Raw genomic sequence first — 18,401 nt, forward strand, 5'->3', positions numbered from 1 at the left:
ATAAATTTGCGGACTGCTACCGCGGCGTGCGAGTGGGTCTCGGTCTGCGAGGCGTCTCTGATATTCATCCACCACAGCTTTCCTTCGCAACACTTAGAAAGTCTAGGAACTTTAGCTTATTACGGAAAATTCTTTGTCCGAAGTACCGAAATGGTCCTCGTACCGTGTTTTTCGGTACTCGAGTATTAAGAAACGGACGACTTGGTCGCTACGAGCGACCGTTAAAGCCGGTGTGCGGTTTAGTTAGTTAGCTCTGTTACTTTTTCAACAGAGTACGTCTTTCACATACAAGCAAATAAAAAAAAATTAAAATCTCACCTGTAAACTGAGCTTGTCCTCCGTCTCACTCTTCTCACTCTCAGCCAGAGACGCCACTACAGAGAGAGAGAGAGAGAGAGCACGAGAGAGCGCGAGAGAGAGAGGAAAGAGAACAAGTTCAGACAGAGTTCTCAGTGTTAAAGCGGTTCTCTGTGTTCACACCGTTGTCTTACCCTCGGATTCAGCAGCACGCTCTTCTTCGGTGACAGATTCACTGTCCAACTTCTCCTGTCCTTCTTCGCTCTGGACCCCACAGACAGACAAACACACGTTTCGTTACGTACAGCACGTTTCCTTTACAAACACTGTGGTTGGGTACGGAAAAAAAAAAACACACAACAAAAAAACCACAACAAAACAAACAACAATAACGCCAACGTTTGTCGTAAAGAAAGCGTCCACGGTTTGAAGGACGATCTCACTTGTTGACATGGCGACTCGGAGATGCTACTGAAAGTCGATCGGCTCATTTGCGCGAGAGATGTCCCGTATCGCAGGGCTTCGTACACGGGGTCCATGGCGCCTTTTCCCTGTTCTACACACACACACACACAAAATACTGTTTCACCGTACACAAGAAATCAGCGCTCGTACCAAGAAGACAGGCGCGTCAGGAGGCAGACAGTTCTCACCTTGAGTGGGCGGGGCTTCCTTAACGACTGTGAACGGCTCGTGAGTGAGCAGTGGAGAGCTGAAGTTCCGCTTGAACGCCCCCGACTGACAAAACGGACAAGCGGGCAGTCATGATAAAGAGAGAGAAAGATGTAAATGAATAATAAACACACTCAGCAGGTGTAACAGAATATAATAACACGATATAAATTGTACACGTTCGTGTTTTACGATAAAACGACCGCTCTGGCCATTAACGAATCGTATTTACTTGGAACTCCATTCCAACTCAAACTCCGCCCCTTAGGCGCCGTCTCCAAAGGATTTAAAATAAATAAAAGCGCTGCAGAAAGCGATACGGATGATTAAGTTAACTCGGGAATATTCCGTCGGGGTCGAGAAGCCTCGGCACGGCCCGGACCTCGAAGGACGCCGGCACCGAACGCGGCCAACAGCGACCGAAAACCGATTAAAAAAACAATTCAATTAAATAAATAAAGTTCTGGTGAGAAGTCGACAGCAGTGCACACTCATCTAGAAACGCTCACACACTGGATTATCAGCACATGCGCATGATTACTCAGCGGGTTTTATAAACAGTGTGAAATGATTTGGTGTAATTTAAAAAAAAAAGAAGAAGCAGAAAGTCCGAACGGCAGTGAGTAATAATGGAAGGCAGCTGCAGAGCTCCGCGTCTCCTGTTTAAAATAACATCCGTGAGGGACGGAGAGTAAAAAAAAAAAACCCAACAAAAACGGCATGAGGTCAGCAATGGTGTATACCTGCTGATACGGACAGAAAAATGTGTATGACGAAGCAGAAACAGAAGTGTGTGTGTGTGAGAGAGAGAGAGATGTTTCGAGAAGATCTTACTCAGCTCCTCATTTCACATAACTCTCAGCGTGGTTTGTGAGTTTGAGCCTTACCCTGAAATACAGCACGCTGATGGCGAGTTCTGGATTCTGATTGGTCTCCGTCTGCGAGTCGACGGATAACAAAATAAAAACGCGACACGGGTGCAAAATACTCATTCCGGTGAGGTGCAGCGGCCGATGGGGAACGTAGTCCGGTGCCGATTTTGGCATGATCTAGACACATGGGCTGCATCTCAACATCCCTTCTACTGAATACTGAATTCTCAGTATTCATAAAAGAGCAGGCAAGAAATGACCCAGATGACCTACTGCTTCCACAGCACCAAAGGGGGAACGCAGGGAACCAATGGTCACATGACGATGCCAACAGGGCAGATGTAGTACGTCCCGATTGTATTTGTGCTACACACTTTTAGCGCAAACGCCCTCATCCAGAGCGATCATTAAATCCAACTGAGCCTTTGAGAACCTTGCTCAAGGGCCCAGCAATGGCAGCCCTGATACTTGAACTCATGATCTTCCGATGAGAAGTCCAACGCCCTTAATCACTACGCAGTATGCACGCTTTTGAACGCCCAACTACGATACCCAGAAAACATCACCGCCTAAACACATGGCCACCACGACGACTACAACACCCACCAACCACAGATTACCAATCACACCGACCGGTCATTGCGTATATGCGTACATGCCCAGTGTTCTCGTCCCAGTCGTTACCGATCTTCTGCTTTTGCTGACCAAGAACTCTTCCTTTGTGTAGTTTGTGGCGTGTACATGCATACGTGTGCGCGTTTGTATGTTTATTGAAACCGTTTCTCGGCACGTTCTTCATACAGCCGCTGCCGCAGTTGCGTGATGTCAATTTTATGCGTGTCTCTTCCACAACTAATTGCCTCCCTGGGAATAAACACATTCATTTAATTTAATACAATTGGACATGTTAATTTATGAATGTGGCCCATCTGTGAATTACAAGCCATACTGGAGACACTCTGTGCTGATAATGAGGCAAGGAGAGAAAGGACAGAGAGAGAGAGAGAGAGAGAGAGAGAGAGATGCTCAGAGTGGAAATGAGCAGGATAAAAAAGCCTCGTTATCAGCCGCCCAACCTGAACCTGTCTGTCATTCTCCATCACAAACTCACGCTCATTTCGAATCATTTCATTCCTTACCCCTCCCTGTTGCTGCCACTCACTTCTTTTTACTGTTTCTCTCTCTCTCTCTCTCTCTCTCACGTCCATTTTGCCTCTATTCATCCCATAGAGCTGTTGAACTCTGGATATCGACCGGTCAGAAGCTGTTCTCTGACAGTAGGAACGTTGATGTTAGTACGGTTCTTCTACGGACAAGCGCGGAACGAAGGTTTCCGTCGACGCCGAAAGCCAGGACTGGAACGCAGACGTTATAGCGTTTATAGTAATAGGTCTAGCTAGCTAGCTAGTTAGCAGTTTTCCTTCTTTGACTCCTAATAAGTCTGGTACGTCTCCGAGGAGACACACTGACTCACACACTAGTTAACGCAGCATCCATCTAAAATGGTATTTCTAAAGACAGAGAAAACACTAGTGCAGTCAAGGAAAGGAGTGCGATTTGGAAGCGTGTTATTAAATCCTGCTATTTTTGGAGAGGGTGGAATATCAACGTAAGACACACGGAAAATAGACTCTTTCATGCATGACTGAGTGTGTGTGTGTCAGAAGTAAACCACTTTGGAGGATGATTCACTGTCAGCGCACAGAATAGAAGATGCTGATAAGGTCAGCGTGTGTGTGTGTGTGTGTGTGTGTGTGTGTGTGTTCATCTCTGCATGGGAATGAAAAAAGGTCCCACAGGCAGAATGTATTTAATGTTCTAGGCAGGAATTAGGAGAATTATTGGGTTTGTTTTGAGGTTCCTGTAAGCGCTGGAAATATATTTACGTGCATTTTTAACAATACGTTGAAATAATTACATATATTGATATTTTCCATCCATCCATCCATCCATCCATCCATCCATGTTCGGTACCGCTTATCCAACAGTGTCACAGAGGTCCTGGAGGGTGTCTCAGGGGACTCGGGGCATGAGGCGACACATTCACGCACTATAGACGATTTAGAAACGCCAATCAGCATGTGTTTGGACTGGGGGAGGAAACCACTGAAGAACGGGGAGAACAAGCAAACTCCACACACACACACACACACACACACACACACACACACACACACACACACACACACAAGGCGGGAATCGAACCCCCGTCCTCGGAGATGCGAGGCAAACTTGCATTTGTTATATATCTGTAAATATATTTGGAATTTTCAAGCTAAAACCTCACGTATATCTTCTTGGTGGTTCTGGTCCATGAGGAACAAATAAGGCTACTTTTTTTAATCAAGTGTGAACAAAAAGGCATGTAAAGTTGAGGACCGGCAAAAGTGTGTGTGTGTGTGGGAGATAGAGACTCACCTTTCCATTGCACACCTGCTGTGAAAGTTCAGACGAGCACCACAGATGGGCTGCTAGTTTACACGTCTTGCAGCGCAGACCCTGCTTTGAGTTCCCTGAAGAGGCGGAGGGGGAAGGAGGGAGATTTACTTCCAAATGCTTCAGGAATTTAAGGCCAAATTTTAAAAAATATCAACCAGTGAAAAACAGGAATCACCATCCAGTGTTGGAAAACCCTGAAGATAAACAACGATCCCAATTACACAACCATAAAGCGGCTGAAGCTAAACACGCGCACAGGACCGGATTTATTTCAGAACGTGTCCAAATGAACTTTAATGTTTGAATAGGAATTGAATTTTATTTATTCATCTAGAATTATTCACCACTCAAAAGGTTCAAATATGAATGTTTAAGAACCCATGTTAAGATCATGTGACCCTGGCTGTGTGAATAAGCTTTGTCTTAATAAAAATGGGTCATCATCGGGGCCCTTTGGCACCAGCGGAGATCATCCTCGAATTTCTCCTCTTCCACCTTGAAAGTTGAAAGAGATAGTAAAACAACTGAAATTCATAATAAAATGCACGCGAAATTTCAAAATACAAATGTTTTAATCGTCAAGAACCAATATCCTAAAAATAGACCAAAACAAGCATTTCCATCATTTCAGGTTTAAGGAGAATACAGAACATAAGCGTGTTAATATTATCAACTGCGCAACTGCACAAAATGATTCTGCAGACTTCTGAATTCACCCTGCTGCTATCAACATGACTCACATCGACAATAAAGACTAGCGAGCCCGTTCCAGAAGCAGCCATGACGCTACCTCCACCATGCTTGGCCGATAATCACCGCATGATGCCATGTCGATGGAAAAGATTCGTTTAGCATATATTTTAGAGTAGTGACTAATTGATGACTAATCATGCAAACACTCGAAGAAACTTGGTAACCATTGCTATCATGAGTAAGCACGCATACCTGTTATCATTTGCTTGCATTGCTGGCAGACAATGGGCCGGCGAAACACATATTCCAGGAAACAGTGTGTTTTCTGAGGGTGTGGCTGAGGAGTGGGAGGAGTGCTGGAGTTCATCGACAGGGACGGGCTTGATGAAGGTGAACGTGAAGACAGAGACAGGTTCGGACTGATGGATGGGGACCTGTCAAGGGTCAAAGGGCAGTCACAAAAGAGAGACTCCGTGATGGAGGGTGGAGCCTCGGTAGTGATGATACTGTCAAGGGGCAGGGTCTCCATGTTTGACCGCTGGAAGAAGTTCTCGACACTTTTGCTCCGCATCATTGACTTTAATGACAGTGAGCGCTTCAGTTTCTGGAGCTGGAGCAAAGAGAGAAAGAATAGAAACCACATTCGTTACACCTTTTAGCCAGGGTTTAGGCGTCATCATAGTAATGAAACAGCGCTGGTTAAAGTAGTAAATGACCAACGACTGGCCTCTGCTCAGAGTTATGTCTCCTTGCTTAAGGGAACACCTCTTTTCCGGCTCAGGTCTTATCTGACTGATCGTTATCAGTTTATATTAATACTGACTATTTATGCATACAAAAGTTTGGTATTCCACACGGCTCTGTTCCAGGGCCATTGTTTTTCGCCCCTATATGTACATATATCTTTCACTACTACGGTAATGTCACACCGCTTTATTTCAGCAAATCCACAAAGACTTTTCGATAACTTGTGCAGCTCGAGTTTTCACCACAGACGGATTGTGAAATGAAAATGTTTACGGCTTATCCTGACACAAACGTCTACGTGCTGCACTGCATATACCGTTTGATCTTCAAACGTCTATATTCCCCAACATTATCCTTCCTTTTACTGGGGCGCATTTTTATATCTCGGTGATGACCAAGACCTGCAAATCAGTTTCAGTACTGTTTAAAAAAATAAATAAATAAAATAATAAAAACAAATATTCCAAGCTCATGCGCACGCACGCGCACATACACGCGCGCGCACGCACACACACTCAGCTGCTTTGGAAGCGGAGGATCTAAAAATAGAGTCGTAGATGCACAGATAAATTAATGATAGCGTGGCAGGCATTTTAGATGGAGCACGTGCACACACACACACACACACACACACACACACACACACACACACGAGTGTGTGAAGGAGTCCTAATAAGATGAAGGTTTAATCCACTCTAATCCGCTTCTACGATCCTGAAATATAAAAACATGAGAATGTTTTTATCGTAAACTCAATGTGGCACCTGGAAGAGCAGTGTGTAGGTTTTACACGCACACACACACGCAATCTCTCTCTCTCGCTTTCTTTCTCTCAGACACAAAATTTCAAAAATGACATCATTGCTTCTCTAGAACTTAATTAAAAGATCTTGTATGGTAGCACTACTTGTATTGTTCTCGGCTTGACATACTACGCTGCTCGTATTTCCTCATTCGTGAGCCGCTTTGGATAAAAACGTCTGCTAAATGAATAAATGTTTAATATAAAACGAATAGAGTAACCCAGATGGCCCAATAATACTCTAATAATACTTCTTAATAAAAATTCATTCTTCAAGGGTTTACTCTATAATTAAGGGTTCTACGATTCCTAAAAATAGTTCTACCTTAAAACGTGCGTTCGCCTTTTTGATAAGGAGGAACTCTTTGGATTCTAAAGAGGGACAAATGAAAGAACTCCTAAGCGTGTACATGGAAACCAAAAGCGACTCGTGAAGTTGTACAGCTGAAGCTGGGTCTCTAAACAAAATCACTTTCTTTGATTCCTCGAGCACGTTGAATACCATCCAACCTCTCCTGCTGCGCGAGAGAGAAGATGAGCAGATCTCCAGTCACTGGCTACCTGGCGGACGAACCCCAGGTTGTACGGCTGGGAACCTGCCTGTCTGAGAGCAGCACTGGAGCACCACAGGGAACCGTGCTCTTCCACTTCCTCTTCACTCTGTACACCGCAGACTTTGAGTAAAGGTCGGACGGATCACTGCCACCTTCTGAAATTTTCCGAGGTCTCTGTGGTGGTCGAGTGCATCAGGAATGGACAGGAAGAGGAGTACAGGGACCCAGTCAACAACTTCATCGAATGGTGCAGGAAGAACTATCTGCTCCTCAGTGTGGCCAAGACCAAGGAGATGGTGGTGGACTACAGGAGGAAGAGGACCACAACCTGACCCATTACCATCATGGGCCAGGATGTTGAGCAGGTTGACACCTATAGATACCTTGGTGTCCATCTCGACAACAAGCTAGACTGGAAGGTTAACTGAAGAGGCTGTGTACAGGAAAGGGATTTCTGACGGTCCTTTAATGTTTGCAGCAAGATATTAGAGATCTGTGTTATCCGGTGCAGTCTTCTTGATGAAAAAAAACAACAACCACCCAGTCTTGGGCTGCTCTCTGGACGGTTCTGAGGTGGTGGTGGAAACGAGGACACTCAATAAACTCTCAGCCATTCTGGACAATAAACAGCTTCCCCTCCATGACCTACTGGTTAAACCAGCAGAGCTCCTTTAGTAGAAGACTTGTTCAGCTCTGCTGTAGAAATGAGCGGTACAGGAGGTTGTTTGTACCAACATCGATCACACCGTACAACAGCTCATCACTGTGCTGGGACACCATTTCGCACTGAGTCAGTCTTACGATAAGCTGGTTGGACAACAGTTGATGTACTTGATGCACAGCCACCATACCATGGAACTCCCCGAGATGACACACGGAAGATACCTTGAGAGACTCAAAAGGGAACCCATCCTCTTGTGGGCCACAGTGGATAGTTGGATTATGAATCATTACGTTATACAGGTGTAGAAGAGTGAAGACAAGCATGATTGAGTAAACTGTGTACAAGTGCCCAGGAATGTTCATGGGACACGTTATGATAGACACAGTAGCATCTCTTAGAAGTCAACACTACAGATTTACTCCACCAAATATACCTACACTCACTGGCCATTTTTTTTTATTTATTTATTTACTTACTAGCTCCATCTCCTTACTATACAGATCAGCATAACCTGTGTGTTACTGTGTGTGAGCAGGTGGTGCAGATACCAGTGGTGCTGCTCCCTTTCCGCCGATGGACGAGGTAGAGGGGTGCCAAAACTTTGTGCAGCATAACAAATGGCCTAAATTCGGTACATGTACATCGACAAATTGACCCGTCTGGCAGGCGAACATTTATATCCGTCTGTTTGTCTCTGTCAGTGCTGGTTACATCTCGGCTGAAACATCATCGTCGGTTACAATAATTCAGGCTGGCAGGAGCAGTGTGTGTGTGTGTGTGCGAGAGAGAGAGAGAGAGAGAGAGAGAGAGAGAGAGAGAGAGAGAGAGAGAGAGAGAGACCTTTGTCCTGAACATGTCCAACCTGCCAATCTCAAACTCGTCACTGTACGCCTTGCACGATAAACTAAAGAAAAATCAGACTAGGCTTGTACATGGGGGAGGAGTTACCAGGGTGTCAGTAAAAACTAGATTACTGTCCGTTTAAAAAAAATTTAAATCGTTCATATAATCAGTAAGAGACTAGTATTCCCATGTGTGGAAATAACTGGACTTTTAAACATGCCAGATATAACATGCTGGGCTAGAGTAAAAATTAAAAAATAAATAAATAAATAGATAGATAAATAAATGAATAAATAAAGTCATTTGTAATCTTAATCTTATTAGTATTCGGACCATTTGTGTTGAAATAAAAAAGCAAAAACACGTCAGATGCATATTTTTGCACACCAGGGTGAAGAAACAAAAAAAAAAAAAAAAAAAAAAAAAAAAAAAGACCGGCTCGCAACAGCTGTGTTAACAAAACACGGCTGTCCGTGTTAAGAACCGTGTAGGACAACAGACCATGTGCTAGGAGTAAAAATGTCAAATGAGTAAAACGACTTCCGTGTGGAGAACAGAAGACGACAACAGAAAACATCAACAGGAGAGGAGTCCATTTTCCCTGTAAATATAAATAGATGTCATAGGCGAGACGTTAAAAAATCTCCCACCGGGCCCCACGAGAGACATCTGATTTGATTCGATTAGATTTAGGTTCCCTGGAGCTCCAGTCTTGTTTTCTTAATCACCACTGCCACCAGATTCCTGAAAAAAATAATAAAACAGAAAAAAATAAAAAGGAACGCATCAGGGAAGAAAAGACATGAAATGTCACTCGGTCACAAGGGAACACGGATTCCGTCGCTCCGTCCGTCTCCGTCTGCTGTCCAGATTACCGAGTGTAACTACTCGCACTAAAAACCACGCTCACTGTGGGTCCATCGCTCCGTATACCGTATATCCTGATTAATAAACGGGAGATCGTCCTTTCTCGTGTTGAGTGTGCATCAATGCAGGTTGTGATTAATCGTTGGCAGAAACCATTTTCATTTCAACTGCGTTCTTGCTAGCCATGGGTCGAGATCCTGGGGGTGTGAGGTCCAGGAGCGATCCTTGTCACCCGGTTCACTGCTCCAGAGTGGTGTAACGTAATGAAGGATGGAATGCTGTAGCGAATGACGTTCTCAGCACATGCTATGAAGAAAGAGCTTCTGTAACTGTCTTTAGAAGTACAAGTAATGTTTTTTTTTTTTTTTTAAATCCCAGAGGCGTTTTAACCACATTAACAGTTGTTTGTTAACTTGGGTTATCATTTCCACAGTCTGTTCTACTTCCTCTAGATACATACATGACCTTTTCCTCTGCAGGTAGGTTGGTGCTGAAGCTTTGCTAAAATAAACCCAGTCTGCAATAGTCTAGCCAGTCTCTAAGCTCGTCCACTAAAGTGGCTTCCAGAGGCGCAGATTTCATTATGGGTTCTGCCGATCTTGGTACAACACTATAAACCTCGTTTACTGCGCTCTAGCAATGATCCAATTTTCCCATCTGCAGTTCGACAGGAAATTAAGCCTTTACACTTTGGCTGCACCTTGAAGATGTGTGTGTGGTTGAACTCGCCCAGAATAATGCCAGAAGAGTTAAGTTGGTAATTGACCAGCTGTGTGTCCAAGGCACGATCTTGTAGAGGAATACACACACACACACACACACACACACACACACCAGATAAAACAACAGAGGAGAACTTTCTAAAAGAGTTGGATGGGATAGAGATGATGGCCAGCAGGTCCAGCTCATCAGAGCAGTATTTTGTCAAGACCGTAATCTCATTCGAGCAATTACTGCTCACGTAGAAAAGATACCGTACTACTGCATATTCCGACATGCTTGCGAGTTCTGTGTCGGACCGCTTTGAGCAGCTGCAGACCTCATAGATCGAGCAGAGTCAGGGATTTCACGAGTCAGGAAGGTCTCAACAAATTAGAACGTAGAGGTAAGGAAAACTTCAAGTTTGTCAGGTTTATTTCACAAGTTTGTGTAGAATAAATGAACACACACACACACACACACACACACACACACACACACACAGTGCACATGTCATGCAGCCTATTCACTATATACTGCCACTGTCTGGTATATCAAAGTATTTGAACGGCAAGGCTGATTCTTTTGTTTTTTGCTACACACCGAAGACATTTGGGTTTGAGATCAAAAAAGTAGTACGAGACGACAGGATCAGAATTTCAGCTTTCGTTTCCTGATATTTGCATCTAGATGTGTTAAACAACTTAGAGCATGGCACCTCTGACGGCAGACCACCTAATTTCTAGGTGTGCAAAAGCATTGGAGCAGACAGGCTTGGGGGTGCACCGAAATTTTGGCCGGCGAAAAATCTGTCTGAAAATGGCGTTTTCGGTTTTTGGCCAAAAGAGAAATAAAGGCTGAAAATATATGCCAGTATATGGCAGTATGTTTTGGATCGTTGTCTTGCTGCATGATGAAGTTCCTCCTGATTAATTTAGATGCATTTCTCTGTATACTGGCAGACAAAATGTTTCTGTAGACTTCTGAATTCATTCTGCTGCTACCATCATGAGTTGCATTATCAATAAAGATTAGTGATCCTGTTCCAGAAGCAGCCATACAAGCCCAAGCTATGACACTACCTCCACCATGTTTTGGATCATGACCAGATACTTTCTTTCTCCACACTTTGGTAGAGATTCCCAATCTGGCTTTCCGATTCTTACTGCTGATGAGAGGTTTGTATCTTGTGGTACAGCCTCTATATTTCTGCTCTCGGAGTCTTCTTCAAATGATGTATCCTGATACCTTCACCCCTGCCCTGTGGAAGTTGTTGGTGAGGTCACTGACCGTCGATTTTGGGTTTTGCTTCACAGCTCTCACAAGGTTTCTGCCATCAACTGCTGTTGGTTTCCTTGGCTGTCCTGTTCGATGTCTGGTTGTTAGTACACCAGTGGCTTCCTTCGTTTCCAGGACATTCCAAATTGTTCTATTGGCTATGCCCAATTCTTGTGATTTTCCCTCAGACTCCCATAGACAGCTCTCTGATCTTCATGTTGCTTTATCCCTTTTAACAACAAATGCAGTCTTCACAGGTGAAAACCCAGGGCTAAAAGCAAGAGCAGACGTTCAGAGCTATTAACAGTTTTAGTTTTTAACAATGAATCTAACAAGACACGCCTGGGCAACAAGAAACACCTGTCAGTCAAATGTTCCAATATTTTGATCACTTGAAAAATGGGTGGGTTCTGTAGGGTCTGGTAAATAGGACTTTTTGTGCCAAAAAGAAAAACGGTTAAGTGGAACGTTTTCAACTTCAGTTACTTAACTGAATTACTCCACCAACAGCCCCCAGGGATGGTAAAAACTCAACAACAACAAAATCATTTACTGATTTATTTCATGCAAATCACAGCAAGACACTAGTATGCACGTGAGCACAACTCAACTTTTAAACATGTTGCGTGAGAACAGAATTTAAGCAAGTGGTGCATTGAGGCCACATTTACACTACATGGTGACCCAAGTGACCCAATTCCGATTTTTTTCCTCCCGTGTGGAAGAGATCGGATACGACCCAGGAACATGTACGGTAAGCAGGGAAAAAAAAAAAAAAAGCACATGGATTCCGATATTCTCAGATCCATTTCAGGCCTCATTCATATGTGGTAACAAATCAGACCTGAACCGGAAACGTGTACTTGCGTCTGGCGTGTAAGCGGACAGCTCGGAGATTCCCCTCTCAATGCGACTCGTACGTCGTTGAAAAAGCGACGCCGGCGAATGACGTCAACTCAGATGGACGCACACCGTGAAAACACAACTCTTGACACAGCCTCTCTTCTTTTTTTTCCCCCCTCCGCCTTAAGAGGTCGGTGTTTTACTTACCTTTAAATGCAAATTGCGCCTAAGCTTTTCCGGTGACGTCTACCTCGGGTTGTGTCACGAAGTGTATGGTGTAAACGCAGATATCGGATATAGGTCACTTTTAAAAGAAGATGTAAACGGGTCGTAAAATAAAATAAAATAAAAAAAATCGGATACAGTTAACAATTGGGAATTGGCCATCAAGAACCGTGGTGTGAATGCAGACTTTGATTCCTTTTATAAACTCAATACTACTTTATTATAAAAAAAAATTTAATCACGAGACCAAAACAAAAAACATTTCCACCGAAACAAACAGATAAAATGGCACCGACAGATTTCTTTTTCTGCAATCTTTAAAAAAAAAATTAAAAAAATTGTATCCTTGATCTTATTATCTTAATTCAATTCTTCAATCCCTTAATCAATGGTTCTTCTTGGGTTTTATTTGTTTATTTATTTTACTTCTGTCCTGCTTTCATCCCTTCGTCACTTTCTTTTGGACATCTACATCTAATCTCTTTATTACTTTTCTGTAGGCTGTTCCTGCTCAGCTCAGTACAGCTGCACTGAAGTAATAAAGCCCCTTTTATTTATTTATTTATTTATTTATCTATTTATTTATTTATTTTCTTCTGTTTTGGTCAATGTTCTAGTTTCCTCTTCTACTGAATTTATGCTTTGGTCCGTTCTTAGGCTAATATTCTGACGCTGAAAATAAAAATCAACTTCACCTTCAACCAACAAAAAGACAACAACAACAAATCACATTTCCATATTTTCTATGAGGAAAAAAACGCAACAACCCGTCGCGTGTTAGCAGCGCGCGCGCGCATCTGCTCCGACTCAAACGCACGGGCTTGTGTATGGAGCTCGCGCTCAGCCTTACCTTGGACTCTGGCCGGATTGTACCGGAACCCGGTGAACGCTGCAGGTCCCGGTGATGCGGCTCGTTCTCCTTCTCGCCATTTTCTGTCATCTTTTCCCACTCCGTCCTCTGCTAACCGAGACAGCCGTTAAATCTTCCCCTGTTGAACAGAAAGACCGCGCGCGCGTGCTCTCTGACGCAGTTTCACCTCCTCACGTCACCGGCCACCTTCTCTGCGTGATCCTGTGCGCGAGCCTTTGTTTTAAATAAACAAAAACGAAAGACCCGTAAAGTGTGTTAATAAGGAAAGATCTCACCAATCACTCGGTCTTGCATCTCTGCATGAACGATACGGCGTGCATATTAAAAAGCTTTCACTGTAGTCACGTGCGGACAATAGACGTTTCCACGTTTCCTTTTGTTTGTTTGTTTGTTTGTTTGTTTATTAATATTCCATCCTCTGACGTGACGAAACGCTAAAATATTTCACGTTAAAGATGTCAAACACACTTCTGCGTCCACTCAGCTGCTCACGCGCTCACAGAACTTTCAGCACGCACCCTCGTCGTTAATTGGACACACTCAGCAGTAGTGTAGTGACGTTGCTAAATAGGGCGGGGCTACCGCTGAGGTACCAACAACTCCGGTCCAAAACCGTAGAGACCGCTGATGCACTAAATTACAAGACAATCGACAATATTCCGATATTAACCCGATTAAGACGATACTCTGATTAAGAAACTAGCATGTAAACAGTGATTGTAAACAATAATCTAAAGATTTACCTTATTCTGAATAAGACAATATTGTGATTAAGGTGTTTACATGAGTCGCTTTTAGAATACTTCTTTCATGTTCCAGTTTTACGTGTTATAGAACGTAGATCGATTAACGGCACACATCGTTACGTCCCCACACCACGCCGTTCCCTCCAGAATTTCACATATCGTCATACAGTTCGTCTTTGTTATGGTACCGTATACAGTTTCATTTTTAATTTAATTAAATTTTATTGCGTTTTATTGGCGGCATGTTATGTCTAGTGGATACCATTATGGACCAATACTGGTGATAGTTTTAATGGTTAGCTGATGGTTTGTAATGATATTTGTAGTGGAAAACATTAGAATATCTGTGATGGTTTGTATTGTTTTTTTCGTTCTTTTTCAGCAGGGCAGCCATATTAATTTGGCTAATTTCGGGCCAACATCTGGTCTTTATGATGGTTCTTAAGTCAGCTTTACACTGTGTGATTTCACGATTATTACATAAGACACGAGACAGAATTTCGTTGTCGTGAATCCCTGCTGAAAAAAAGAACAACAACAGAAACTCACAGAATTTGTAATGGATTGAACGGTCATAATGGGAATTGCCTTGGTTTTAATAGAAGCTGTAATGGTCCTTATGGATCTCTATTGGTAATTTGTTGCGTTCTGTTGGTGGCAGGTGGTCACCAACCCTGTTCCTGGAGATCAACAGGTTTACAGAGCGCCTCACCAGCCTCTCATTTTATTGTCTTGAATTTAATGAAACAAACAAACAAACAAAAAAATAAAAGATACAGCTTGTCATATTACAGAGAAACCAGAAAGCGTAAACTCCTCTGTCCTGAAGACGACTCAGTGTCGGAAAACTCAAAGTATTAGACCCGAGTGCGTTAATATAAACCTGTGATTATTCGCAGCTGCACTATTATCAGCACTGCTGTTATAGATAATGAATCAACATCAACACCTTCTAACCAATCAGAGTCCAGAATTCAACAGTGGTATGATATAATTGATACCAGTGTTCTGATGAGCGTAAGTGGTGGTACAATAGTGGTACTCATTAATCATATTATTTCCCATGTTCTCCTGTGGAAATATTTTTAACCTACAGTTAAGAAAAGCAGTGTATCATTACCCTTACTCAGATATCACATAGTGGAAAAAAAACCCTCAGACAGTCTTTGAGTGTGTGATTATACCAATTACTCTCACATGAGCTATTAAAAGCCCACAGGCAGGTTGTGTAATTTCACTGGTGTCTTCTTGGTCGTACAGTTCGCGTATAATTTGTTCATGAAAACTTCTTGTACGTGTCAATCTTTTTTGTTGTTGTTGGTATTTTGGTATTAGGAAGCTTAGAGCCTCACTGTTAATAGGATTCTAGGAATATAGTGCCTGGAGGATATAGGTCCCTAGAAAATGAAGTTTACAAAAAGGGAACACAGATTTCAGGCACCCTAGATGTATAAAGTACAGCAAGGAATGTATGGATCTGGAAGAAAATTGAAATAAGGTTGCAACATGATCTGTTGTAACCTTTTGGGAATTATTTCCACGACCTGGAGCGATGAAGTGAGGAAGATACCATGAAGATACCAAGGTATCATGAATACCCCGGCTTCCATAAAGCGAGTGCAAATAAACGAATGAATTAATGCGAAGCGAATAAATCAAGCTGTTTGTGATACTGCAATTGACACACAGCGTTAATTTAAAATGTAAATTTCACACACTGATTTGGGTCGCTCGCCGAGAGGAGCCTTTGAAACGCGCAGCACCTTTGGGTCTTTGCGTTGAATTGCCTGTTTGTTCGCATGCCATCTGATTAATTTAACATTTGTATACAGGTCACGCTAATCAGGATTATTTCCAGCACATGAACATGATTAGGAATCAGACTGGACTCTCAGACAGGGCTGGGATGGACGTGTCTAGTGCGGTTTGGAGGGAACGGTCAGAGTTAATCCAGCACAGCGTTAAAAAGATCACTGCTGGTTTAGCACAGCCTCGCTCACGTCGTCTTGGGCGTTCAGGAGGGCCGATCCACTTTATTACACTACTGCACGATCGAGGCATTTCTCAGTAGGAGCACACTCGACCATGACAGTAGGAACAACAGAGCACACAAACACTGAGTGACATGAAAGGTACTAAAAGTACTAAAGACAAATAGTGTAGAAGAAAAAGTGAGATAAATAAAAAGTAGATAGAGAGACAGAGAGAGAGAGAGAACATGAAGGATTTATGCAAATTTGACAGAAAAGTGGATATCCGTTGATCCGCTGAGCTAAGAGCCTAATCCACCAACCGCTTACCCCCAACCCCCCCCACCCCCATGTCTGTGTGTGAGAGAGATAAAAAAGAAAATACATAACTAAAGCACATCCAGTAGGCTATGTTACATGTCGCACACAGCCATCAGGCTAATATGGAGGAAAATGCTTTATTTGATTTAAAATATTAAATATTCTACACATAAAAAATTTTGTTAATGTACAAACAGGAACTGGTGTACATGTAAGGCTGATCTGGAAAAAAAAACATCTGTGCAAAACATTTATGTCTAGCGATAATGAAATGAAATAAATCATATGTATTTTAATGCTAATGAAATAGCCATCCATCCATTTTCTGTACCGCTTATCCTACACAGAGACATGGGGGAGCCCGGAGCCTATCCCAGGGGACTCGCGACACAAGGTGGGGGACACTTTGGATGTAGCGCCAACACATTGCAGGGTACAATCACACACACATTCACACACCATGGACAATTTGGAAATGCCAATCAGCCCTCAACGCGTTCCTTTGGACTGGGGGACGAAACCAGAGTACCTGGAGGAAACCCCTGAAGCACAGGGAGAACATGCAAATGGAAAAAGTCCAACGACAGTGTTTACGTGGGGAAAGTTCCTCGTAACCGGAGTCGAGTTTTGCTGCTGCTCGAGTTGATTTTCTAGGCTCGTCATTCAGGTTATGAAAATCAGCTGTGCGTCATTCTTGCATCCAAAGTTGCCAGATTATTGATCCATGGTTTTCCAGAACGTCCGACAGATGCTCGTTTCTATTCAGATCTGGGGAATTTGGAGGCAGAGTCAACAACTTGAAGTCTTGGTCATGTTCCTCAAACCGTTCCTGAATAATATTTGCAGTGTGTCAGGGCGCATTAATCTGCTGAAGAAGCCACCGCCATTAAGGAACACCGTTACCATGAAGAGGTGTACTCGGTCTGCTGTATTGTTTAGGTAGTTGGTACGTGTCAAATTAACACCCACATGAATGCCAGGATCCAAGGTTTCCCAGCAGAACATTACGCAGAGCATCACAATGGTAACACATGCACTGGCCATCCACATGATGTAAAAGAAAACGTGATCAGACCTGGCCACCTTCTTCTATTGCTCAGTGGTCCAGTTCTGATGCTCATGTGCCCATTGTAGGAGCTTTCAGTGGTGTACAGGGGGTCAGTATGGACACTCTGACCGGTCTGCAGCTACGCAGCTCCCATACGCAGCAAGTTGTGATGCATTCTGTGTTCTGACTCCTTTCTATCATAGCCAGCATGAACGTTTTCAGCAATTTGCCCTAAAGTAGCTCTTCTGTGGGATCAGACTTCGCTCCCCGCACTCATCAATGAGTCTTGAGTGCCCATGACCCTGCCAGCTGCCTTGGACCACTTTTGGTACGCCACAAGACCTACCCTTTTTCAGATACTCTGACCCAGTCGTCTAGCCATCACAATTTGGCCCTTGTCAGAGTTGCTCAGATACTTACTCTCGCCCATTTTTCCAGCTTCCAACACATCGACTTTGAGAACTGACTGTTCACTTACTGCCTAATATATCCCACCACTTGACAGGTGCCAATGTAACGAAATAACCAATGTTATTCACTTCGGCCATCTGGAGTTTTAATGTTACGGTTGATCAGTGTACATTGCTGCAGGAGTAGTCCTAGTTATAACCATCACATTGATCTCTGCACATTTGCTTGAACAAAATAGCACTTGATCCAGCGTGTCGTATTATCTTGCACTTTATTTAATTTTTTTACATCGTGCTCCGACAGTTACCAGTGCGCACAATTTAAGTCTGTACTTACATCTGAACAGCAACATGCGCAATCCTCAACGTACGCTTAAATCCGAATACGGCCTTCGGCAAGAACGTTCCTCTAGAAGTTATGCTTTCATCCCTGCTGCTTCCAGCCAATAACATAGCAGGTGGTGTAAAAAAAAAAAAAACAAACAAAAAAAACAAAACCAAACACTTTATAATAAATCTTCATGCAATGATGTAAATGGT

At 43.2% G+C, this 18,401-nt stretch overlaps 1 protein-coding gene across 2 annotated transcripts in view; it reads right to left on the bottom strand.

Annotated features, from left to right (window-relative positions):
• LOC108274351 (SH3 and cysteine-rich domain-containing protein 2) overlaps window positions 1-13,890 on the bottom strand; it is a 31,189-nt gene extending 17,299 nt beyond the window's left edge. For both annotated transcript variants that reach the window (XM_017484480.3, XM_017484477.3), the window contains exons 1-7: window positions 13,346-13,890; window positions 5,226-5,583; window positions 4,260-4,354; window positions 951-1,035; window positions 741-853; window positions 492-561; window positions 319-374 (exon numbers count right to left, since the gene is read on the bottom strand). In XM_017484480.3, the coding sequence (XP_017339969.1) occupies window positions 319-374; window positions 492-561; window positions 741-853; window positions 951-1,035; window positions 4,260-4,354; window positions 5,226-5,583; window positions 13,346-13,435 (867 nt within the window). In that variant the 5' untranslated portion in view covers window positions 13,436-13,890. The remainder of the gene's footprint in view (window positions 1-318; window positions 375-491; window positions 562-740; window positions 854-950; window positions 1,036-4,259; window positions 4,355-5,225; window positions 5,584-13,345) is intronic.
• Between the last annotated feature and the right edge of the window lie 4,511 nt (window positions 13,891-18,401).

This window comes from Ictalurus punctatus, chromosome 13 (genome assembly GCF_001660625.3).
Source record: "Ictalurus punctatus breed USDA103 chromosome 13, Coco_2.0, whole genome shotgun sequence".
In the NCBI taxonomy this organism is placed as follows: domain Eukaryota; kingdom Metazoa; phylum Chordata; class Actinopteri; order Siluriformes; family Ictaluridae; genus Ictalurus; species Ictalurus punctatus.